This window comes from Podarcis muralis, chromosome 1 (assembly GCF_964188315.1).
Source record: "Podarcis muralis chromosome 1, rPodMur119.hap1.1, whole genome shotgun sequence".
Taxonomy (NCBI): Eukaryota; Metazoa; Chordata; class Lepidosauria; order Squamata; family Lacertidae; genus Podarcis; species Podarcis muralis.
In genome coordinates, this window is record NC_135655.1 from 129,479,902 (window position 1) to 129,504,739 (window position 24,838).

The 24,838-nt window shown below is 45.8% G+C and overlaps 1 protein-coding gene across 2 annotated transcripts in view; it reads right to left on the bottom strand.

The window, feature by feature from the left end:
• Positions 1-24,838, bottom strand: part of INO80D (INO80 complex subunit D) — a 40,037-nt gene that overhangs the window by 10,330 nt on the left and 4,869 nt on the right. Inside the window, exons 2-9 of one of the 2 annotated variants that reach the window (XM_028702141.2) lie at positions 13,070-13,144; positions 12,692-12,938; positions 8,924-9,699; positions 7,282-7,390; positions 5,496-5,723; positions 5,294-5,397; positions 2,385-2,518; positions 31-248 (exon numbers count right to left, since the gene is read on the bottom strand). In XM_028702141.2, coding sequence (XP_028557974.2) covers positions 31-248; positions 2,385-2,518; positions 5,294-5,397; positions 5,496-5,723; positions 7,282-7,390; positions 8,924-9,699; positions 12,692-12,909 — 1,787 coding nt within the window. In that variant the 5' untranslated portion in view covers positions 12,910-12,938; positions 13,070-13,144. Of the gene's footprint in view, positions 1-30; positions 249-2,384; positions 2,519-5,293; positions 5,398-5,495; positions 5,724-7,281; positions 7,391-8,923; positions 9,700-12,691; positions 12,939-13,048; positions 13,145-24,838 lie in introns of both variants that reach the window. The other variant, XM_028702133.2, reaches the window with a different exon arrangement.

Genomic DNA, 24,838 nt, shown 5'->3' on the forward strand with positions numbered 1-24,838 from the left:
TTAGAAAATTAATCATAGCTGGGCTCTGACCGTATATGGGAGATCTCCATTGGCAGTGAGACGCTGGTGGGCATACTGAGGTTTCCTTGGGGCACAGCAGGAGGAATCGGTTTTTGGGGACGTCGTGGCCCCCGCCTTCTCTTTTTCTTGTGTTTTTTGGTAAGAGCAGGTGGCTTGGTTTTTTTCCTGGGTTTCCTCTGCTGCTGGTGCTGGACTTTGCGGGAGCTGTCTCCTCTCAAGAAGTTATCCTTTTTAGAACGAGAATGGAAAACACCAACACTGAACTGAGAAGCACTTTTCTTTCCTTGCCATTCCAAAGTGTGAACATCTCTATGGCATGCAAGTCAGAACAGACAACGCCTGACACCTTGAAAAGGGAACCACGATGCTAAGCAAACCATACTGCCTTTTGCACCACTGGCGGGAAAGAATCCAAAACACACTCAGACCGAACTATTTCCAAATTCAAATCATAAGAGTTTAAAATGCGGCCTTCAGGAAGTTTAGGGTGGCACTGAATCAGAAAGAATGTTCATCAGAGTTCAATGGTCAATTAGGTAAAGGTAAAGGTACCCCTGCCCGTACGGGCCAGTCTTGACAGACTCTAGGGTTGTGCGCCCATCTTACTTAAGAGGCCGGGGGCCAGCGATGTCCGGAGACACTTCCGGGTCACGTGGCCAGCGTGACAAAGCCGCATCTGGTGAGCCAGCGCAGCACACGGAAACGCCGGTTACCTTCCCGCCAGTAAGCGGTCCCTATTTATCTACTTGCACCCGGAGGTGCTTTCGAACTGCTAGGTTGGCAGGCGCTGGGACCGAGTAACGGGAGCGCACCCCGCTGCGGGGATTCGAACCGCCGACCTTTCGATCGGCAAGTCCTAGGCGCTGAGGCTTTTACCCACAGCGCCACCCGCGTCCCCAATCAATGGTCAATTACTTCTCTTTGAAAATGGCTTGGAGAATCACAATGCCATGTCACCAGGAATCACAGAATTACACACACGAATGCAAACTACAGAGAAGGTATTACTTCCAAATGAGTTAACAACCTTCGGATAATGTAATTTTCTGTAGATGGCGTTTGCCATCTTGATGTTGCAAGGTTTCACAAGGTGCTATAATTAAAAGGGGTGGATCTTCAAAGTGGATGACATCGGGGTGTCTCCCAAGGGCTGTATTCCCTGTGGCCAAGCTTCCATGGGCAGGACAAAAATGAAAGTGAGTGTGGGTAGAGCATGTTGGTGGGGAGGGACCCACACTTGCCCACAATACACAAACACACTCTAACCTTCCCCCCCCCCTTGCCAAAGTTAGATATGAAAAGCCCCCCGTTAGAGCCAACTGGACCTCCATGAAAATGCCCCATGTTGCATTTAGGCTTGAAAATCTCCTATTGATGGTGCACAGAGGCAAGGAGGAAGCCCAGTGGGTATCACGGGGAGCTTCCATGGGTTGAATTTAGCCCACAGGCTAGATCCCCGCGCATAGTTTAGGGCAGCCAAAAAACTGAGCTTTGTGCCAGTAAGAAACTGTCTGATGACAAAACGTGAGTCATCTGGGAATTAGCCAAATTCAGATGCCAGCTATTAGCTTGAGGGCTATGGTGTATGACTCTTGTGCCTAGCAAAAGGGGAAAGGTAATGTTCAAACCTTTGTGAGGCGGCTTGGAGATTGTCTGGGGATGGAAGTTAAAATGAGGAGAGCTTCCGTTTCACTGACCGACGCAACTGGCAAAAATAAACCGCGTGAACAAACTGAAATGCTCAAGTTTCCACCTTGACAAGGCCTTCCAGGAGAATAACCTATAAGCCTATGAGAGGTATCCCAACTAACATCATCCATCAGGATTTCTGCTTGTGCAACAGAACTCCCCCTACCCAGTCTTCTCCCACTGTGTACTCCCTGAATCTGCCTGGGGGCTCCCCAAAATCAGGAATGAAGATTTAGGGAGGGGGTGGGAAGAAGTTCCACAGCGCAAGCTGAAATCCTTGTGCTGATGGAACAAATTAGTTGGATACCGCCAACAGTCTCTCTGTGTTCTCACGGCAGACATGACAGAGTCACAAAAGAGGACAGACATCATTCTTAAATGCGATCCTATGCACCCTTAACTGGGACTGTTAAATTCAGGGAGACTCTGTTCCGCATAAGCTTGCATAGGATGAGCGAAGGAGGATCTTTGAAACATTTCCCCATAATCCTTTAGATGAGTTCAGTCAAAGAAAGGCTGCTGATATAGCATTTTTCTTTGGTTATCATCAGAGCTCACCTTACAGCTTTCTGAAGGGGCCAGAAGTGAAAGCTGCATGCTGATGTCATTCCCCGGCTTGCTGGAAATACTGCTGCCGCTGTTCTTCAAGTATTCTGACTAGCAAATATACTTACCATTTTTTTGGCGTGTTCTTCACACAGGGGGGTCTGGTGCGTAATGTCAAAAACTGGCACAGAGCATTGCTGTCCGTCTGCAAACTTGGCTGTGCAGCTTGAGAAAAGCTGCTGGGACCGGTTCAAGAGGATATCTGGGTTTCTCTGTAGTCAGGAATAACACACAAAGGAGGGGCAGGAGACTGCATGATTTACAGAGAGAGAGAGAAAGATACCGAACCTTGAATAATATTCCCAACCACTATTTCACTTTGGAGCAATTCCTTAAATGCCATTCACGCTGCAGCTACAAAAGATGCGAAGTCAACAGTTAAAAGCAAAAAAGCCAACACACACACACACACACACACACAAACTGCCATCAAGCAGAATTACTAATGATTTTATAATTTATTAAGATGGGTTTATGGAAGCAGCTATTTTGCTAATGAGTTTGTGTGTCTTGTTTCCTGGAGATTCTTAATCAATACTGTGATTTTTGGGACAATGCAATCAATAGATTTGCTTTCTAACCAACTAATGAGAATCCATACACAAATATTAAAAAGAGGATTTCTGTCATCCACATATGAGAGCACATAAAAATTGTAAATTTCTTCCTGCCTTCTTGACAGATGACGCACAGGGGAAGTCAATACAGTGAGTCCTGATTCAAAATTATTTTGTTCAGAAGAGATATATAAACTCAATGCATTTTTAGTCTCTCTCTCATCTATTCCTCCCCTCCCTAAATCAGCAGTAGGCACGTTCCTTCATCATCCAAGTTTACATGATGCAATTTCCTGAGATAGCCACTTCACTTGCTTTCTCCCTGTATTTATTTACCACCATCGTTCCCACCATTGAGGGACACGCTTAAAATTCTGCTTAAGGCAGCCTTTCTCAACCTTGGGTCCCCAGATGTTGTTGGACTACAACTCCCATCATACCTAGCTAGTCCAATAACATCTGTAGACCCTACGTTGAGAAAGGCTGACTGAAGGCATTGGTTGGGCACCTACAGCCTTACATTGTTGAAATTCTAGAATGGCCAGTGTTCAGGAATGGTGGCCATTGTAGCCCAGTAGCAGCTGCAAAGTTCCTGGTTCTCCTTCAACTCTTTAAGAAGTAGCCACAGCCCTAGTCACTCACACAGGGCAGGAGGGGGGAGAGTGGAGAGCAAGGCTGAGCTTTCGGCCCTACTTCTGATGCTGCAAATTTTTCTTTCAACAGCTGCCTGCAACTTTGCGATGAGGAAGGCCAATGCACAAGTCCCTGCTTCCACGTAGGGGTTCTGCATGTTCTGGTCAGCAGCACAATCAGGTGTCCTGAACATGGAGAAACCTCTACTCGCCATGAACAGAAACTTCTGCATTGTTTTTTCTTCTCACACAACCAAGCACAACTGGGAGAAAGAAGATACGATGTTGGGTGTGGAACTAAAGGCATGGCTTAATGAGAGCAACGCCTGAATGGAGCCAATGTGGTCAAGGGAATGATCATTATTGCAGGTATACAGGGAGCATCATACCTAGGGGATAAACAGGGGGCAGTGATTTAGGAGAGGCGCACTGGTGAATTATCTCTATGGCAGCTCAAGCAAGGGCCTACGCTGCCTCCTTGTGGCAGTGCTGGCTCATTACAAATGGAGCTTCCTGCCTGTGAGCTCAGTGGCCTTTTGTGGTGCCCAATCCCACAGAGGCTGCAAGATAAGATATGTCAGTGGACTAACTCACAGAACTCGCCAACTCTGGTCTGCAAACAGCCATACCAAGACCAGCACTTGAAAGCATAGTCAATATTCTGCATGGCACTTTTCTTTCAAACGCTCTGCGCTTGTCGTATCTACAAAAGTCCTTTCATTGATCCCTTTATAATTCTCAGTTCTTCCTCAATGCCTTAGACTGAGGAACCTTAAAATTAAGGCTAAAGTTGCAATTAGGAAGGGGCAGGGGGGAAAGCTGCAAGTGAATTTTGAAGTTGAGGGAGGAGTGAGAAAGAGAAAACTCATTAAAATTCCGAGCTTGCAGCAATTGGAAACTTTCCTTTCTTTCCTCCTGCAATTTCACGTACTCGTGCTCATTGTAAGGGCTTCTAACGTAAGGACTTTCATTTCCCCTGATCTCTGCCTCTTCTGTCGATACCGCAGAATTATAGGTCTTTCATCTCTTATTCATTCTAGGTCATTGTACTACCTCACAGTGCAGATTTCACACCCTGCTGAAACCTTTATAGCAATTTAAGCTGTAAGATAATTCAGACTTTCTGCGGAAACTGACAAACCAACCTCACACAGGGCAATGCCAGGTGCATGTGTCTAGTGCAGGGACATTTCTAGAAAGCTGTTTGTTCCTCCACCCTGAAGGTGTACCGTAGCCCTAACCAAACAATTCTGACCTGATGCCAGGGATTCGAAGTGAGGACAGATTCAAAGGCTGGCTAGGCCCCTGGATTCTACCTTTGTTTCAGGGTCTCTCTGCTGCTTCAGAGCTGACACAACTGCACAGGCTTAAGAATGGATTTACCAAGTCTCTCCCATAAGTTGCTAGCTTGAAATGAAGAACCAGGCCAAGAAGCTAGCAGGAGTGCCCCCAGAAATACTCGTTGGAAATGGGAGGTGGCCAGAATTAATTACAGTCGTACCTTGGTTGTCAAACACCTTGGTACTCTGACGTTTTGGCTCCCAAACGCCATAAAAGTGAGTGTTCTGGTTTGCGAACATTTTTCGGAAGCCGGACGTTGGACGTGGCTTCCGCGTCTTCCGCTTTGAGTGCAGGAAGCTCCTGCAGCCAATCGGAAGCTGTGCCTTGGTTTTCGAACCGTTCCGGGAGTCGAATGGACTCCAAGAACGGATTACGTTCAACAACCAAGGTACGACTGTATTACGTTTTTAGCCCACAACAGGAACAGGAACACAGTGAAAAAGATACGTTGAAAACAATGTTTAGTGAACGGAAGAGCCTTGTTGGTGCATGGTTCGTCCTTTGTTGTCCCTCTACACGGTGACACGTCCCTCTGCTTCACTTGGCTTGTGCTGAAACAAAAGGACACCCAAGAAGATTAGCACCAAAAAACGGAGAAGGCTGGGATATAATGTGCGTGCCGTACTGCCAGGTGTGTGTGGTCCCTCACCTGTTCCGAGTACACGAAGCTCTTCGGAGCTCTCGTAGCAGCTGCCCAGCGCACTCCGGCTCTCGGCTGGCTGCCCGCAGCAAGGCTTTCCGGAATGTATGTTGGCATTTCCTCTGGCGAGATTCTGCCCGCTCCAGGCGGCAGAGGTGCTTGTATTTCTGCTGAAAGTAAGTGCAAAGTTGGGAAATGCGGGAGCTCCTGCCGCTGGCGTCAGCGTCATCATCTGGCCTGTGAGATTGCGTGGGGAGGGAAAAGCAGGTGATCAAGTGGCTGGCACTCAAAACCCAACGTCATCATTCCGCAAACTTGCACTACTGCTATCTTGTCTGTACAGCGCAAGTCCCGAGTACCTGAAGAAATGTCTGTTTCCACGTCAACCTCCCTGAGCTCTGCATTCATTTTTTGGATGGTTTCCCCACACATACATTGGCTGGCAACTAGGGAGAAGGCTGCGGCACCCCTTTTATGAAAATATCCCCTCTGACAATCTAGCCGACACTAGAGTCCACGCTAATGTTCTTCTATTTTCTCAGGCTTCTACTGTTTGAAAAGTTTTACCGTCTTATTTTTTTGCTGCTTCTGCCCTTCACGATTTAACTGGGGTGTTTTACTGAATTTGTCATTAATTTTGACTTGGATCCGGAGTTGTCCCTCCATATATGGAGCTTGAGCACCACTTTTCATGCTTTTCCAAAGGGTTTCCCCTCCCTCTGGAGCAAATTCTCAGGGGGAGGGAGTCAAGGGGAAGAAAACTGACTCCCCCTTCCTCACACCAGCAGGAGCATCCTGTAAACAAAGTTCTGCTGATGGGAGAATAGGATCTAAGCACTTGCGTTTTTTTATTGTCACTATAAAATTGTAATTATTGTAAATATACCTTAAGAATTACAGAACTGATGGGAAATATAGAAAATAAATGAAACAGTACCCCCCACCCACTATGAATAAACTGTTGTTGTGGTGCAATGGCCATACTAGTGAAATACAGTGGTACCTCAGGTTACATATGCTTCAGGTTACAGACTCCGCTAACCCAGAAATAGTGCTTTAGGTTAAGAACTTTGCTTCAGGATGAGAACAGAAATCGTGCTCTGGTGGCACGGCAGCAGCAGGAGGCCCCAAGCTATAGTGGTGCTTCAGGTTAAGAACAGTTTCAGGTTAAGAACAGACCTCCGGAACGAATTAAGTATTTAACCCGAGGTACCACTGTACCACTGTACCATGCAACACAGCAGTTCTTGTGACCAATCCTCTGTTTCTTTGCCATGGTAGCTGCTCCTAAGAATGGACTATAAAACACCTCCACCGAGGACAAGATCACTGATTAAGTTTTGTTATTCTGATTCAGGCCTCTGTTTCTACATTATACATATCTTTTTTTCAGCTTCAACGGACAAAGTCCACCAGCCATTTCTAAAATGTTTGGAGTAAAAATTCAGTGCACGAATGAACTTCCTCTTATGCCACGGGGCTTCACCACCCTCTCATCTCACCTGCAACCCACTGTGTACCCCCAAAACCTGCGCCAGAGGGCCCCCAATGCTCCAGTGAAGATTTTGGAGGGTGTTCAGGGGAGGACGGTGAAGTCAAGTGACAGAAGTAGACCTCCATCCTGCTTACAGACAGAAAGCTTTGGGGATACAAACCCAAGTCTCTTGAATACTCTCTCTTCCACTGTACCTACCCTCACCTACAGGTAACAGTTTAAAAAACAGCCTGATCTCTGTATTATTTCATATTCTGCACTTAATTACTCAGTCTTCTGTTCTGAGTTGTATGCACTTACTCATTCCTGTCATATCTGAGGGCTTCCCGAATAGACCATGCAACCTGGTATGGCGAGGTTTGTTCCAGTTCTTCCAATTCTTCTCCACTGTCTTCTGACCAGTCCAACCCTGGAAAAGCATGGAAGGAAGCAAACAAATAAAGTAGTGAAAATCACTGTTGTGATAGCACAACAGAGGGCCTCATCATAAACGGGAACCTCATTATAAGTGTATGAATTAGAACAAAAAGAGATGTACCACGCCTATGGAAGTTTCCCAAACAGCTGCCATCTCACCCCACCCCATCAAGGCTATATGGCCACATGTAGGGTTGTTTTTCTCACATGTGCCTAAATGGCTGTCACATGGAAAATGTAGCAAGCTTGCTTTCTCCTGCTCTGGAGGGTAAGACCTGAACCCATGGATTCAAGTTACAAGAAAAGAGATTCCGACTAAACATCAGGAAGAAGTTTCTGGCGGTAAGAGCTGTTCAACAGTGGAATGGTCTCCCTCGGGAGGTTGTGGACTCTCCTTGCTTGGAGGTTTTTATACAGAGGTTGGATGGACATCTGTCTTGGATGCTTTAGCTGAGATTCCTGCATTGCAGGGGGTTGGACTAGATGAGCCTTCCAACCCTATGATTCTTAATCACCACTGCCCTGCAAGTCTAGCTATGCCCCTTCTTCCCCTGGCACTAAGTCCTGGTCTTCTGTGGTCAGGCTTACTAGCACAGACATACTCAGCCACTGTGGGGCATGGGGATCAAAGGTCCACATCTGAGGTGGAAAAGAGTAATGTGCTCTAGGCTAATTTCTGGCCATAGGTCAGTGAACAGTCAAGCATATGAAGATAATCTGGATGGAGGGGTCCGTATAAGGAAGAAGGCAACACATTGGTGCTTCATCATTTTTTGTCAGTTAGGTAAAGGGACCCCTGACCGTTAGGTCCAGTCGCGGACGACTCTGGGGCTGCGTCGCTCATCTCGCTTTACTGGCCGAGGGAGCCGGCATACAGCTTCCAGGTCATGTGGCCAGCATGACTAAGCCACTTCTGGCGAACCAGAGCAGCACACAGAAACGCCGTTTACCTTCCCGCCAGAGCAGTACCTATTTATCTACTGGCACTTTGAGGTGCTTTCAAACTGCTAGGTTGGCAGGAGCAGGGACCGAGCAACGGGAGCTCACCCCGTTGCGGGGATTTGAACTGCCGACCTTCTGATCAGCAAGTCCTAGGCTCTGTTATATATCCATAATTCCCATTACACTTTCTGCTACTTCGGATTGCCTAACCACCAATGTTTGTACCATAGCAACAATCTGAATATCCTAAATTCCTGGTTTATGTACATGACAAAAGCTAGAACTGGTCCTCTAGACTTATAGCCATGCTCCCTTTTTGTGTGTGCTTAGAACTGCCTTGAAAACAAAATGGCAAACCATGTGATTTTAGTAGTAGTAACGAGCTGAATTTTACGGGACTTAGCTATGAGGCAGGATGCAGAAACACCTGCCCATGGCCTAGTTTGCCCTTCTGCATTAAAAAGCACACACTCACAAGGATACAGTTTACTCAAGTACTTCACTTGCGCACTGTTACCAATCTACGGCAAATTTACTGGACCGAATGATCAGAACGTTCGGGTACCATTAATTCTCCACTTACCTAAATGCGGAAACAGATCAGCATCCAGCTGCTGTTTCTGAGTGCACAGTTTCACCAGTCTCTGTAGCCGGCTCATACAGGATGAGTGCGGAGAGAAGGCTGTGGCTTTCATAAGGATCCTGTCCACCCCGGGCGGGTCTGGGCCAGGAGCCCTAGTAGGGTGCAGGGGAGGCAGCGGCCTTTTGTTAGACAGCTGCCTGGCTTGTGCTATAGTGTACGTGGTGGGAGCCACTCCCTGCACTGGTAGGCTGGTGTTCTGAGGTTGAGGTGACTTGCAGACTAAGCCCTGCTGTAGCCCTGCTGGCTTTAGAGAAGTTGGTAATGGCGAGAGATGGGAGTGCTGCTGCTGCTGCTGCTGCTGCTGCTGCTGCTGCTGCTGCTGCTGCTGCTGCAAAGGTGCAGGAAGAGGGCTAAAGTGCTCTTGGCGAACTTTCAGAATCTCTGTTTCTCTCTGGCGCTGCCGGTTCTGGGCTAATTTGCTCTGCAGCTTCTTCTTCACCGTTGCCCCTTTCTTGAGATCTTCGTCTTCCTCGTTGAAAGCAAAGGGGTCTTCCAGTTCTGCTTCCAAGTAGTGGAGAGGAAGCCTGGCACCCGGTGGAGAGAGGGACATCCCGTCCAGTCCATTGGGCATCTTCAAGGCCAGTGGAGGAACTGTCAGGCTGAAGGCCACAGAATCCATCTGGTGCCGAACTTTTACCTCCTCGACGGGGTCATTCTTTTTCTTCCTCTCCTTTTTCGGTAAAAAGCCAAGTACCTGCAGGTGACTGTTGCAGTACCTTTGAGAAGCAAGACCATCAGAATTATTTCCTCCTCGCCAGCTCTTAAGCATGGTGAAACTAGAAACTAGAATTCATGAGAAAGTAGCTTAAATGGCATAAGTATATTTTTTTTGTGAGAAACCTCAATGGAGAACATTTAAATGAATATCTCATAGCCAATTATAAACTTTCAAATATAAAGATATTATTTGAACTGCATATTACATTATCTATATTATAACTATAGATACAATGTACTTCCAATTGAACTGCACATCAGAACATTTGCAGAATTACAGTCTGCATTTCAGTGGAGTCCATATATGGAAAAACTGTGACATAAAAGCACAGCAGATATCTTTCAAGGCGATCTCTTTTCTTACCCTAATAAAAATAACTGTGTTAGGTTCTACACGTTTCTGTGAAAAGCTTGCATCCCTAACACTTCAATCTTATGCTCGAAAAGGATGCAAAGCAGAAATTTTATTAGTAGCCCAAGTGATAGAAAATGGTTTAACAAAGAACAAGAGTGGGTGGTTTTTTTCTTCGAGAAGTCAAAGAGCAAAGAGGGAATATGTTCTTTGGCTTGAGGCAAACAATTTTAAACCTGGAAATATTGGACTTGGGAACAGGAGGACCAGGGTTTAAATCCTCACTCAGCTATGAAACGCACTGGGTGTCTTTGGGCTACCCTCTTTCAGCCTAAGCTTCCACACACAGCTGTTGAGAAGATAAAAAGTAGATAACCTGTACACTCCAGCCAGCCTTGGATGGAGGGTGGGTTGTCGTTATAATCATCACAGTGGAACACTTAATGGGGAAACACATTAATATTAGGCCAGTATATTAGCTGTGCTGCTTTCAGCACCCACTAAAAACTTTTTTGGGTTAGGCAAGCATGCCCCCAAACATATTTTTAATATGTAATTTTATTGTGCATACTCCTTGAGAAAAATACTGATTTTTATATATGCCTCAATACATTTTACGTCAATTTATTTTTAACATTTTATTTTATTGGTAGTTTAAATATACATTTTATATTGTTTTAAGTACACCACTTGGAGATTGGGGTCAATTAAGCGGTATATAAATCTTTTTGAATAAATGAACAGATTTGTCATTGTCTTCACCTCATTCCAATTTTCAGCAGAAGGTGCAATTTAAAGTTCAATATTAAAAACAGCTTAATACTGACGCTAACTGGGGACTTGCAGAATTCAGATTTCCCAATTTCAGAATTTAGGGTTCTGGCTTACAGATATAATTCATTTCTTTAATACTGTGTTTCTTTTGAATCCTTTTCAAAATCCTTTGAATCCTTTTGAGTAGGAAGCCCCCACTTCAATCACAAATCTTAAGGAAAAATAACTCTGAAGGGAAAAACACCGTCTTTTTATACACCTCCAGTTATGAATAAGTCCACAGTCTGCTTCTTTAATGTGTTAAACTGATACGCTTATGCTGCTTTCTTCTTGCTGTCCTCCATTTTCCAATGTTGTGACATGATGCTTCACACCTAGTTAACTTCCCTTGCCTTCCCAAAACACACATGTTAGAAAGTTATACACTTCATCTTGTGAGCCACAACAAAGCATTCCTACTGCCTATCGCATCAGCCTCCCCAGAAAAACTGGCAAATTATGCTAATTCAAAGCCCAAAGTATTCGCTGCTAACTAAAGAATAATCTGAACAGAAAAATATAGCGGGGGGGGGGGGGCTGCTTTGAAACAGCATAGGAGGTGGCACAGAGGGCTGCTGGATAAAAGAGGAAACAGTGAAAATCATTTCCTTCCATTTTATCCATGGAACCAGAGAGCACTTCCATCACTAGAGGGCCACACCTGGATACAGCCCTAGGAAGGCAAGGCTGGAATTCTACTTGGGAGCAAAATTCCTTCATTTTGACAGCCAGCAATGTCATCTTAGAAGAACTGCTGCCAGGTGTCTACAGAAACCACTGTGTGCTCAGCAGACAGCATTTCTCCAGTGATTTCCGAAGTCACTTTTATTAATGTTGGCTCACTGTGAAAACTTGTGGTACTCTGCCTCACAAGTTATGCAAATGGAACAACTGGGCAAATATTGCCTCAGTCTGCATAATTTATTCTGCTCCTATTCATAAGGGGCAATGAGATATGAAGAGCTGCGCTATAGTTTCACCCCACAGATAGTCTACATCAGGCATCCCCAAACTCGGCCCTCCAGATGTTTTGGGACTACAACTCCCATCATCCCTGACCACTGGTCCTGTTAGCTAGGGATGATGGGAGTTGTAGTCCCAAAACATATGGAGGACCAAGTTTGGGGGTGCCTGCTCTACAGAGAGGCCCTGTTTTCAAAGATTTCATCGGGTAATATCCAAGCACTTCAAAGAACACTTAATTCTCTCTTCTGCACAACTAGTGGAGATGTGGTACTTGCTCACTTTCAACATCCGGCACACCAAACACCGAAGTGCCCTGATCTAGTTGTCTTAGCAACAAGGGACATATTCCTTTCCATCCTCCTTAGCAAGAACAATATGGTCAATTGCCCTCAGTGATGTTGCCATGTAAACACATCTGATTATGGCACAGCACGAAATTATCAAATTCGCATGTGATCCCTGATTGGCTGGGATCATAGGGTGAAGGATAATTTAGAAACAGGGGGTGGGTTTCAAGATATATGAACAGGGTCTGAACATGCAATGGGACTCCCTTTCCCCCTTATTCCCCAGTGCATCCCTTAAAACTATTCTGGGTTTTTCTCAATGCTTCAAAGATTGGGGGGGGAGGGGGAAAGTCTCACTGTGAGAGTGGACCTTATTCTGCACACACAACAACTTAACTGTATGCCACCCAAGGTCATAAAATGAGGCAGTGAGGGGGGATCCAAGTGGTCCCCCATTCAAACTGTTGACCAGATGTTGACCTGGAGAGCTTCTATCATGTGCCTCCAAACCATGCTTCAGGCCACCACTGAGATTGTGGCTGCTGTTTTCAAAACTGTGCGCCCATTACTTACCTACGGTCCTCAGATTTGGGGATGGGGTTGGTGCAGCGTTGGCTATTGTACTTGGCCACATATTCACATTGCTTGAAGGGAGCAGTCTTATCCTCCAGAACGTGCCTGATACAGAAGGCGTAGCCGTTAAGTCGCCTCTGCTTGCACAGTTTGGGGCTGTACGAGCACAACGGCTTATTGTCAACCTCAGAAAAGTGTATGTGTTTGCCTTCATACATCACGTGACTCTTTTCCTTGTGAACATCAGCTGAAACAAGACCCACCACCGCCAAAACAACAAAAAGTTAAAAACGAGTTTCAAACTCAACGAAGAAGATAAAAGTTTTAGTTCTAATCTATCTGAAGAGGACCAGTTACCCAATTTTAAATCTTCTCTACCATGTCAATGTCAGCAAAGAGCCCCGCAGACACCACTATCCCGGAATGATGACGAGTCAAGATGAAGCAGATTGTCTAAGAGGAATAACACAGAGAAATTGTGTTAATGAAAATGTATGAAACTGCTCACAGAGCGCAAATGAATCAATTTGATCTCCCCAGAAAAATCATCAGCTGGAACACCAACTGTCAGTCAACAATTTGAATGTGAAATACTCTTTGCACAGGATTATCTCTAAGGATATTATCTCCATTTTCAGAAGAATTTGCTATGGTGAATTCTACCAGCAACGTGTGGGAAAGCGTTCACTGATGTCCTCCCTTCTAGGTACACTGCAAGTTTTAGAACTGTTTTAACTACAGCCACTTTAGCGCCAAATCAAGGCAGCAAGCTGGCGTCATATGCACAATGGGGGTAAGCAAATCCCAAAACCCTCTGCCAAACCTTCTGGAAAAGCAACGTTGTAAAATTAGCAAAGATATACCATAACTGTGATAATCTATGTTGGAAATGTAAAGAAAAGGAAGGAACCTTTTATCATATGTGGTGGACCTGTCCCAAGGTGAAAGACTTCTGGGAAAAGATTTATAATGAATTGAAAAAAATGTTGAAATATACATTTATAAAGAAACCAGAGGCCTTTCTTCTTGGAATAACAGGTTTGGAATTGCCCAAGAAAGATGTTAAATTATTTTTGTATGCCACAACTGCTGCTCGTATTTTATTAGCTAAAAAGTGGAAAACCCAAGAATTACCAACAATAGAAGAATGGCAGATGAAGATGATGGATTTTTCGGAGCTAGCCGACCTAACCGGAAGAGTCCACAAGCAGAAGGAGGAGGAGTATCAGGAAGACTGGATTAAATTTAATGATTTTTTAGTTAAATATGTTAAGTTAAATTAACTGAAAACAGCTTGCAGATACTTAATTGGCTTAGGATTTTATTTATGTTAATTGATGAATTAATATGTTTAATTTCATAATGTGAAGATCTAAGGATGTTAATGTTTAAGTTAAATTTTATAAGAACTGTGATTTGGAAAATCGTTAAAAGGACATACAATGAAATTCAACCAAGGGGAAGCAAGGAAGTCACTTAACAATGTTAATAAGTGTAATTTTTAATAAGGCTATGATTTTTGTTTGTTTGTCTTATGTGTTTGTTTGTTTATAATGTTGTGAAAACTAATAAATTTTTTTGGAAAAACAAAAAGGAAAAGCAACATTGAGAGAGAGCAATATGGAGCAGACTGACACTAGGTAAGGGGAGGGGCACTAAATACTTTCCCCACCCATCGCTTCTCAGCTTTAAATCTCCCCTTCAGCTGAATTTCCACCTTCAGAGATCAAAACATGAGTCTATGCTTGACATTATATTCAAATTGTTGCTTTTTAAGGTATTGGTGCAAAACCCAACTATCTATCATTACAAGTGAGCAAAAGAACTTGGCATGAAATTTGGACTGATAGCAAAACGTGTATCCTGAGGAACAGTTAAGCTCCTATTTTACACTTAAATAATAAACTGGTTTCCACACAAAACATGCAGCTGGTGACATTCCTTTTGCAAATCAGCAGCTCGGAGGTTCATAAGAGGTTTAAAATTATAGTCACAAATCGACAAACACCTTGCTCCAAATATGTTTTGACTCAGCAATGTCTATGGTGGCTTGGCCATGTCCACAGAATGGAAGATGGCATGATCCCCAAGGTTAAGTTCCTTGGGGAGCTGGCTTCAATCAGCTGGCCCGTTGGAAGGCCAACTGTGTTACAAAGATGTCTGCAAACATGACATGAAAGCCGACAACATTAACACCGCCGCGTGGGAATCCCTTGCAGACGACCGCAACACCTAGAGACCATCTGTCAGGTCATGTATCCACAGGAGGAGGAGCAATGACAGCTGGGAGGAGCGCAAAAGGAAGAAATGCCATGGTGCATCTGCAGAAGCACAACTGGACGTCTTCATCTGCTCCAGCCGCAACAAAACTTGTCTCTCCCACATTGGTCTCTACAGCCACAGCAGGCGCTGTAATTCTGATGGTTTGACTTCACCCCCAAAGACGCACTCTTCCATTATCTCTTGAGACAGGCGGATGCCAGCCAACCAACCCCACTTGCCCAACCAGGCTTCCTGCCTCCCAGACAGGGTTTGAAATTAGCAGGGTGCCAGGCGCACTTTGCGCCTAAAGATTCTCCATTCGCGAGCACCTCTAAAACTCTGGGTTCCATTTTTTGTGCCTGGCTGACACTCAAGGATTACTGAAATGTATGTACTTTGAAGCCTCCAAGTACATGTTAATAATAATAATAATAGTAATAATAATAATAGTAATAATAATAATAATAATAATAATAATAATAATAATAATAATTTATTATTTGTACCCCGCCCATCTGGCTGGGTTTCCCCAGCCACCCTGGGTGGCTTCCATAGAAACCAAAAAACACTAAAATATCATACATTAAAAACTTCCCTGAACAGGGCTGCCTTAAGATGTCTTCTGAATGTCAGGTAGTTGTTTATTGTTTTGACATCTGATGGGAGGGCGTTCCACAGGGCGGGCGCCACTACCGAGAAGGCCCTCTGCCTGGTTCCCTGTAGCTTTGCTTCTCGCAATGAGGGAACCGCCAGAAGGCCCTCGGCGCTGGACCTCAGCGTCCGGGCAGAACGATGGGGGTGGAGACGCTCCTTCAGGTATACTGGGCCGAGGCCGTTTAGGGCTTTAAAGGTCAGCACCAGCACTTTGAATTGTGCTCGGAAACGTACTGGGAGCCAATGTAGGTCTTTCAAGACCGGTGTTATGTGGTCTCGGCGGCCGCCCCCAGTCACCAGTCTAGCTGCCGCATTCTGGATTAGCTGTAGTTTCCGAGTCACCTTCAAAGGTAGCCCCACGTAGAGCGCATTGCAGTAGTCCAAGCGGAAGATAACTAGAGCATGCACCAGTCTGGTGAGACAGTCCGTGGGCAGGTAGGGTCTCAGCCTGCGTACCAGATGGAGTTGGTAGACAGCTGCCCTGGATATAGAATTGACCTGCGCCTCCATGGACAGCTGTGAGTCCAAAATGACTCCCAGGCTACGCACCTGGTCCTTCAGGGGCACAGTTACCCTATTCAGGACCAGGGAGTCCTCCACACCAGCCCGCCCCCCTGTCCCCCAAAAACAGTACTTCTGTCTTGTCAGGATTCAACTTCAATCCATTAGCCGCCATCCACCCTCCAACCGCCTCCAGGCACTCACACAGGACCTTCACCGCCTTCACTGGTTCTGATTTGAAAGAGAGGTAGAGCTGGGTATCATCTGCATGTTGATGGACACCCAGTCCAAACCCCCTGATGATCTCTCCCAGTGGCTTCATATAGATGTTAAAAAGCATGGGGGAGAGGACGGAACCCTGAGGCACCCCACAAGTGAGGGCCCAAGGGTCTGAACACTCATCCCCCACCACCACTTTCTGAACACGGCCCAGGAGGAAGGAGCGAAACCACTGTATAACAGACAATATGTTAAGAAGTTTAACAATAGAGAGTAGGGTGTTTTGAACACTGAAGTATGGTGCCAATATTTTTACTGTAAACACCAAATTACACTTATGTATTAACAATTTCTGCTAAAAATGTGAGAGTAACAATGTGACTCTTATGTGAATTGCGTATTAGTTCATGCTTATCAAAATAATAAATAAAAAGTGTTGCCGACCCACCCCCACCCCCAAATGGCAACTAGACATTCTGTTTTGGTGCCCACAACCCAGGTCCCAGGATCCCAGCCGGGACCATATAACACCAGTCCTGAGAGATCTGCATTGGCTCCCAGCACATTTCTGAGCACAATTCAAAGTGTTGGTGCTGACCTTTATAGCCCTAAACGGCCTCGGTCCTGTATACCTGAAGGAGCATCTCCACCCCCATCGTTCAGCCCGGACACTGAGATCCAGCGCCGAGGGCCTTCTGGCGATTCCCTCATTGCAAGAAGTGAGGTTACAGGGAACCAGACAGAGGGCCTTCTTGGTAGTGGCTCCTACCCTGTGGAACGCCCTCCCATCAGATGTCAAGGAAATAAGCAGCTATCCTATTTTTAAAAAACATCTGAAGGCAGCCCTGTTTAGGGAAGTTTTTAATATTTAATGCTGTATTGTTTTTAACACTCAATTGGGGGCCGCCCAGAGTGGCTGGGGAAATTCAGGCAGATGGGCAGGGTATATTATTATTATTATTATTATTATTATTATTATTATTATTATGCTCCTAGCTTTTTTTATCCCAGTTTCTAACACTGCATTCTGATGCTCTCGGTATCTGACCCATCCACATACATGGAGTTGCAAGAATGCTCCATACAACTGATGTTTCCCTCAACCTGCTGCCATCTCATGCGCCCCCTTTTACCTTCCTTCACTGCTACTCTCTCACATGTCGGAAAAGGGAAGAAGGGTCAGACATCCTCTTATTTTTGAATAGTAAACAAGCAGAGCATTGTTTGGGATAGTTCGGAAAACTGCTCGCACTTTGTCACCAGGGGACACCAAAGCCTCCCTCTCGACTCCTGGCTTATGCAGCGTTAAGGTAAAGGTAAAGGTACCCCTGACCATTAGGGCCAATCGCAGATGACTCTGGGATTGCGGCGCTCATCTCGCTTTATTGGCCGAGGGAGCCAGCGTACAGCTTCCAGGTCATGTGGCCAGCATGACTAAGCCGCTTCTGGCAAACCAGAGCAGCGCACGGAAACGCCATTTACCTTCCTGCCAGAGCGGTACCTATTTATCTACTTGCACTTTGACGTGCTTTCGAACTGCTAGGTTGGCAGGAGCAGGGACCGAGCAACGGGAGCTCACCCCGTCGCGGGGATTCAAACTGCCGACCTTCTGATCGGCAAGTCCTAGGCTCTGTGGTTTAACCCACAGCGCCACCTGTGTCCCTTATGCAGCGTTACCGGTGTCCAAACTGGAGACTGGACAAGTAAGCCACGTAGGGGTGGTCTGGAGCAAAAGCTGGAAGGGGAACTCTGGTCCACTGCTGCCAACCAAATGACACATGTTCCCTGGTCGCACAGCAGGTGGGAGGCAGCATTTAAAGGCTACCGATTAGCCAGGCCAGTCAGGATTCCTTCAGAGGATGCAAGAAAGCTCAGGGGTGGCTTTTTAAAAAACACCTCCCTGTCTTGATGTCAGCAGTGAGTGCCCTGGACCAAAAATCCTGCACACCTTTCTGAGTTGTGTGGAATGGCCTTAAGTGAGCAGGGCCTGGTAACTAAGAGAGGAAGAAGGCAAGCTTGTTGGCAGCAGCTGCAAGAAGTGGAGGAAGGAGGTGCAGGTGTGCTGTCAAGCTTCCCAAAGGATGGAAAGCAAAGCCCCAAGAGCCTTGGGGTGGTTTTGCTACAAGCCAACTCAACTGCAGACAGCGGAACAACACGGAAGAATGTAATCCTCTATGCCAGCACAGGGATCACCTCTACTCTGATGCAGGGGCGCTGCAAATTCCTGGTGCCATTCTCACAGGATGGTACTTGTATACTGATACTCAAAGTTATGTTTAAGAATACAAGGAACCAACGCATAGTTTTTGATATGATTTAGGAAGCTTGATGGCAACACAGTCTAATTTCCATAGTGGATGCCCTCTTATTTTCCAACCATACAAGGTTACCTTTCTGATCTGGTAGCCCATGGCTCTTTCTAATGATTGTTTCACTGTGTGCCATGGCTAACCCTGACAATTTGGCACCCGCTCACCTATATTTTAGGGGTTGAATATAGTTTACGCTGCAAAATAATATTGCAATTAGCAATGATTCAAGAATCCAAATTATGAGAGCATTTATTCCACAAACCTTTTAAAAGACTCAGTAGTATAGATACAGCAAATCCAAGTAGCAACCAAATCTCACTTCAGTGTGTGTGGTTCCTTAAAATACAGTGGTACCTCGGGTTAAGTACTTAATTAGTTCCGGAGGTCTGTACTTAACCTGAAACTGTTCTTAACCTGAAGCACCACTTTAGTTAATGGGGCCTCCTGCTGCCGCCGCGCTGCCAGAGCACGATTTCTGTTCTCATCCTGAAGCAAAGTTCTTAACCTGAAGCACTATTTCTGGGTTAGCGGAGTCTGTAACCTGAAGCGTATGTGACCTGAAGCGTATGTAACCTGAGGTGCCACTGTATAGCACTTTGTAGGCCACTGTTTTACTTGAAGATGACAGTGGGCTGTTAACATGCTTGTAAGGATTTGATGTTTTATAGGGACAATAAACATTCAAATCAAACAAAAATCCTTGTCAAGAGAGCCTGGGAGGATGGATAGAAGGGCAATTGCCAAAGTGGGGAGACCAGGCCTGCTTTTCAAAACCGTATCCCTACAAATTAAAACAAATTTGTTTCCAGGTCCTGAAAAGGTGAGGGGAAACACTTGCCTCCTTCCCAAACAATATTCCTGGGTGGGTTTTTTTGCTGGGGGAGGTGTTGGAAACAAATTGCATCTCCTCCACAACTCTTAGAACTGAGAAAGGCAGAACCTTATTCTCCCTTGTGGTCTACCTGTCAGTGGTGGCTGTGGACAGGTAATGCCAGGAGTAGAAAGCAGGATTCCCCTCACTTCAATACTGTCTGCAAGTGCAATGATTTACATTCCCCCAATATAAACGAATGGCATGCAGGAAAAAGTGATACGATGCACCTGAAGGGGTAGGAGTCAAAACCTGTTCCCTGTCTCTGTGACCACAGCAGCCATTTGACAGACACATTCTGACCGGGTGCTGTTGCTTGGTCACGCAGGGGTGTTATGAGTTGGGTTTCATATGAACAGATGTTGAGCATTGTTCCTTGATTTAAAGGCCAGAAAGAATATTTTTAGTCCTCAATTCATAGGTTTTTTTTTATTTTTACAAATTATGGCAAACAAGATTAGACTAGCTTGTGTGTTCTGGGAGTCATGGTTCCATGGCCGATTCTTTTTGGTTCAATTCGTGATTAGCAATTTATTAAGGTTTTTAATTGTACAGAAAGCGCGAACAAAAACTAGGTTATTCCTGCATATAACTGAATCCCATCTCTTTCCTCACCCTCATGCTCATCCTCTGTATGTATAGTAGGACTGAATGTTCTCAGGCATGGAAAGGAACAAATTAAACAAGATAAAACCTTTTTAAAGAGAAGGATAAAGGTAAAGGGACCCCTGACCATTAAGTCCAGTCATGGCGGACTCTGGGGTTGCACGCTCATCTCGCTCTATAGGCCGAGGGAGTCGGTGTTTGTCCGCAGACAGCTTCTGGGTCATGTGGCCAGCATAACTAAGCCGCTTCTGGCGAATCAGAGCAGCGCAAGGAAACGCCGTTTACCTTCCCGCCGGAGCTGTACCTATTTATCTACTTGCACTTTGATGTGCTTTCGAACTGCTAGGTTGGCAGGAGCAGGGACTGAACAACGGGAGCTCACCCCGTCGCGGGGATTCGATCCGCCGACCTTCTGATCGGCAAGTCCTAGGCTCTGTGGTTTAACCCACAGCGCCACCCACGTAGTACATAAAAAAACCCTGCTTCTCTCCTCAGCCACTATTCAGCTCAAAGTAATTGCCCTATACTTCTGTAAACCGGTCTTCATTCCCCCTTCACATCCATGCCACTCACTCCTGAGTGCCAAGGGGAGCAAGTTTTGTAGCTAACAATTCAACTCTGGAGGCTTGAGTCCTGGACCAATTGCTTCACCACCAAAGTTGCTCTACAGACACACACTTGCCATGTTCAGTCACAATGCTGACCATAAGCCATAGTTATGCACACTGTGCACACTGCTCTATCAGTCCCTGTTTTGCTCCTCCCTTCCTAGCGCTGGGAGGCAAACCACAGAGTGCCTGGCTTAGCATTAACATCCAAGCCAGCACTTGTGGTTTGTTTCTCCAAAGCAAACTTGCTTAGGCATTAATTGACGTCTGACCAGATGATTAGCAGCAAGGGACAATCCTGCATCATATGGTGCAGTCTTGCCCTAAAGTATCACAGCAACAATATTTTGGAAACATCTGCAAACTAACAGTTCTTAAATGTTGTGTGTGTGTGTTTATGTATGGGGTAGTACCTCTGGTGGGGGGGGGCATGTTGTGCACCTTCTGGGGTAGTTTGTCCACCTCTGGTCCCCACCCTGCACTCAGCTCTCACTTGTGGCTCCTGTCAGCACGCAACAGCAGACACATCCTGGGAACAGCTTCGACCAGCTAAACCAAGTGAGGGGAGCCAACGGGTCTCAAACCCTTAGTGAGCTAGGGACTTCCCCTGCATGCAAAGACAGACTCCAGCAGATTGAGTGGGCAAGACCAATAGTGGGTCCAATGGTCAAGAAGGCAGTTTCTGCACGTGATATAGAGGGAAGTGAGGGGCAGATGGGGCTCATCAACCTGGAAAGGTAACCCATGTAGAAGGAACACGGATCCAAACCTCCGCTGTCTTGCAGGTTATCTTTAGAATAAAAGGTTAAGGAGTAATCTCTACACAACTGCAGAGTGGAGTCCCTAAGATGGTTGGACGGCACCTTGCACACCACCTTCCGGCAACTCCTGGAGCCAAGCTGGTTCCAAACATATTGCTCTGTGTTCCTTTGGACAACACAAACGAGGCCAAGAGGGGTGTCTAGCTGTCTGGTCAGTCCAGGACCTCCATACAAACTGCCCAGACTTGCACCCTGGGGAGGTCACTTTGATGCTGCTAACACAGTGGTTTGACTTCACCCCCAGAGGAGCACTCCACTGTCTTTCAAGACAGATGGAGGCCAACAACTCTCTTCTCTCTACACACGCATACACTTGCCTAAGGCTGTTGTCATACAGCTTGCTTGACTACCAAGAAACGGCGACTTGAACTACAATGCAATGGGCATCTGAGAGCTTCTGGCCATCATAGTAGCGTTAAATGGCCATGCTGGTGACCAGCCAAGGTAAGCTGCAGAGGGACAGTCATAACAGCCCAGAGTAACTCCTCAGCAATAATCCTGTCCTTTAGTACTCTTCCCAAACACTGCTTCTTTCCGATATAGTTCAACTTACAACTTACTTTTTAACCTATATGTGTCTCTATATCCAAGAATTGAGTGCACAGGCATCTACTACAATCTCCACCCACCCAACCCCCCAAAATTCGGAGCTCATATAGAATCTTACTACAGTGGTACCTCGGGTTAAGAACTTAATTCGTTCTGGAGGTCCGCTCTTAACCTGAAACTGTTCTTAACCTGAGGTACCACTTTAGCTAATGGGGCCTCCCGCTGCCGCAGCGCAATTTCTGTTCTCTTCCAGAAGCAAAGTTCTTAACCCAAGGTACTATTTCTGGGTTAGCGGAGTCTGTAACCTGAAGCATCTGTAACCTGAAGTGTCTGTAACCCGAGGTACCACTGTATATGGAAGGAAGCAAGGCAGGTCCATGGAAGAATCTTTTATCCTTCCGTGGTAGGAGCATTTCTAGTGGTAATCCCTGCTGTAAATGGTGGAGGAATACAGTGGTAATCCTCACCAGAGATCAAGAGAGTTAGTAAACTATCACAGCTCTGAAAAAGGAAAGATCTGAATACATTCCCAAGCCTCCACAACTGTCATGTGTGAAAGTTCATTGCGCGAACGAGAAATTCAGTACATCTAACCAATTGAGATCTAGCTTATGCTACATTCTGACAGCATGATCCTAACTGTGGACCCATCTGCACAATACAATTAAAGCAGTATCGTATCACTTTCAACAGTCATTCCTTCCCTCAAAGAATCCTGGGAACTGTAGCATGTTAAGGCTGCAAAGAGCTTTAGGAAACCTCTATTCCCTTACAGACCTACAACTTCAGAGTGGTTTAACAATCAATCACTCACCCCAGAAAACTCTGGGAATTATAGCTCTGTATGGGAAATAGGGGGTCTCCCAATCAGTGTTAGAAACTCAGGTATATAAGTTTATCACCAAATGGCACTACAACAGAAAGTCTAGGTACCTTTTTTGCAGTGGTATGTATGTATGTATGTATGTATGTATGTATGTATTCTTTTCAATTCATTTCTATACTGCTTTATATTTAAAAAAAAATATCAAACCAGTGTACAGCACATTAAAACATCAAATAAAACAATCCAGAATAAAACAAACAAATTCAAGTTTCAAAGAAATTATTTCAGATCCTTCTCTAAGAGGCTGTTTGCCTTCCCCATATTTATTTACCTACTTAATTTATAGAGCTGCCCCATCGCAGAAGTACTGTGCTCTAGGAAGTCATTGTGGTGTAGTGGTTAAGAGTGTTGGACTAGGACCTGGGAGATCAGGGTTCAAATCCCCACTCAGTCACAAAGCTCAATGGATGACCTTGGGCCATTCACAACCTCTTAATTTGCCTTGCAGGGTCATTGTAGGGATTAACTAAAGAGGGAGGTGAACCATGTACTCCTTGGAGAAAAAGGTGGAAAACTGACGCAATAAATAAGATCTTCTGCTTACCTGCTTAAGAAAGCTGGAGGGGAAAACCAGGTGGAGATGTCAGTCGCCAACCTTGCATCCAGGCATCTCCACCTGGTTGCAATTGGGCATGCGTCAGTCACAAAACGTACCTGGCGCCTGGGAAATCTTGAACACTATATCAGCATCCTCCCAGTAGTGATGTATGGAAGTGAGAGCTGGACCATAAGGAAGGCTGATCGCCGAAGAATTGATGCTTTTGAATTATGGTGCTGGAGGAGACTCTTGAGAGTCCCATGGACTGCAAGAAGATCAAACCTATCCATTCTGAAGGAAATCAGCCCTGAGTGCTCACTGGAAGGACAGATCCTGAAGCTGAGGCTCCAATACTTTGGCCACCTCATGAGAAGAGAAGACTCTCTGGAAAAGACCCTGATGTTGGGAAAGATGGAGGGCACAAGGAGAAGGGGACGACAGAGGACGAGATGGTTGGACAGTGTTATCGAAGCTACCAGCATGAGTTTGACCAAACTGCGGGAGGCAGTGGAAGACAGGAGTGCCTGGCGTGCTCTGGTCCAAAGGGTCACAAAGAGTCGGACACGACTAAACAACAACATATCAGCATCCTTAACAAACTAAACTTCCCAGGGTTCTTTGGGGGAAGCCATGCCTGTTTATAAAGTGGTATGATACTGCTTTAAATGCATAGCACAGATGGAGCCCATGCTTACTAAGAAGATCCACTGAATTCAATGGTGCTTCCCTACTATTTGCTTAGAACTGCAATCTTTGTTTTCAAGGTGCTAGTGACCAAGACAGAAACCCCTTCTACATCATGTTCTAGAGGTGACATAGGGAACTTTCTCAACCCAAGGGCCACAGTTCCTTCACCGAAAACTTCCAAGGGCCATACACCTAAACATCTGGGGTGGGAAGTAGAGCCAGTAAGGGGTGTGCCCTGGGAAGCATTTAAGGGCCAGATAGAGATGTCCAGAGGGACATGGGTGGTGCTGTGGGTTAAACCGCAGAGCCTAGGACTTGCCGATCAGAAGGTCGGTGGTTCGAATCCCCACGACGGGATGAGCTCCCATTGCTCAGTCCCTGCTCCTGCCAACCTAGCAGTTCGAAAGCACATCAAAGTGCAAGTAGATAAATAGGTAACGCTCTGGCGGGAAGGTAAACGGCACTTCCGTGCGCTGCTCTGGTTCGCCAGAAGCGGCTTAGTCATGCTGGCCACATGACCCGGAAGCTGCACGCCGGCTCCCTCGGCCAATAAAGCGAGATGACCGCTGCAACCCCGGAGTCGGTCACGCCTGGATCTAATGGTCAGGGGTCCCTTTACCTTTACTAGAGATG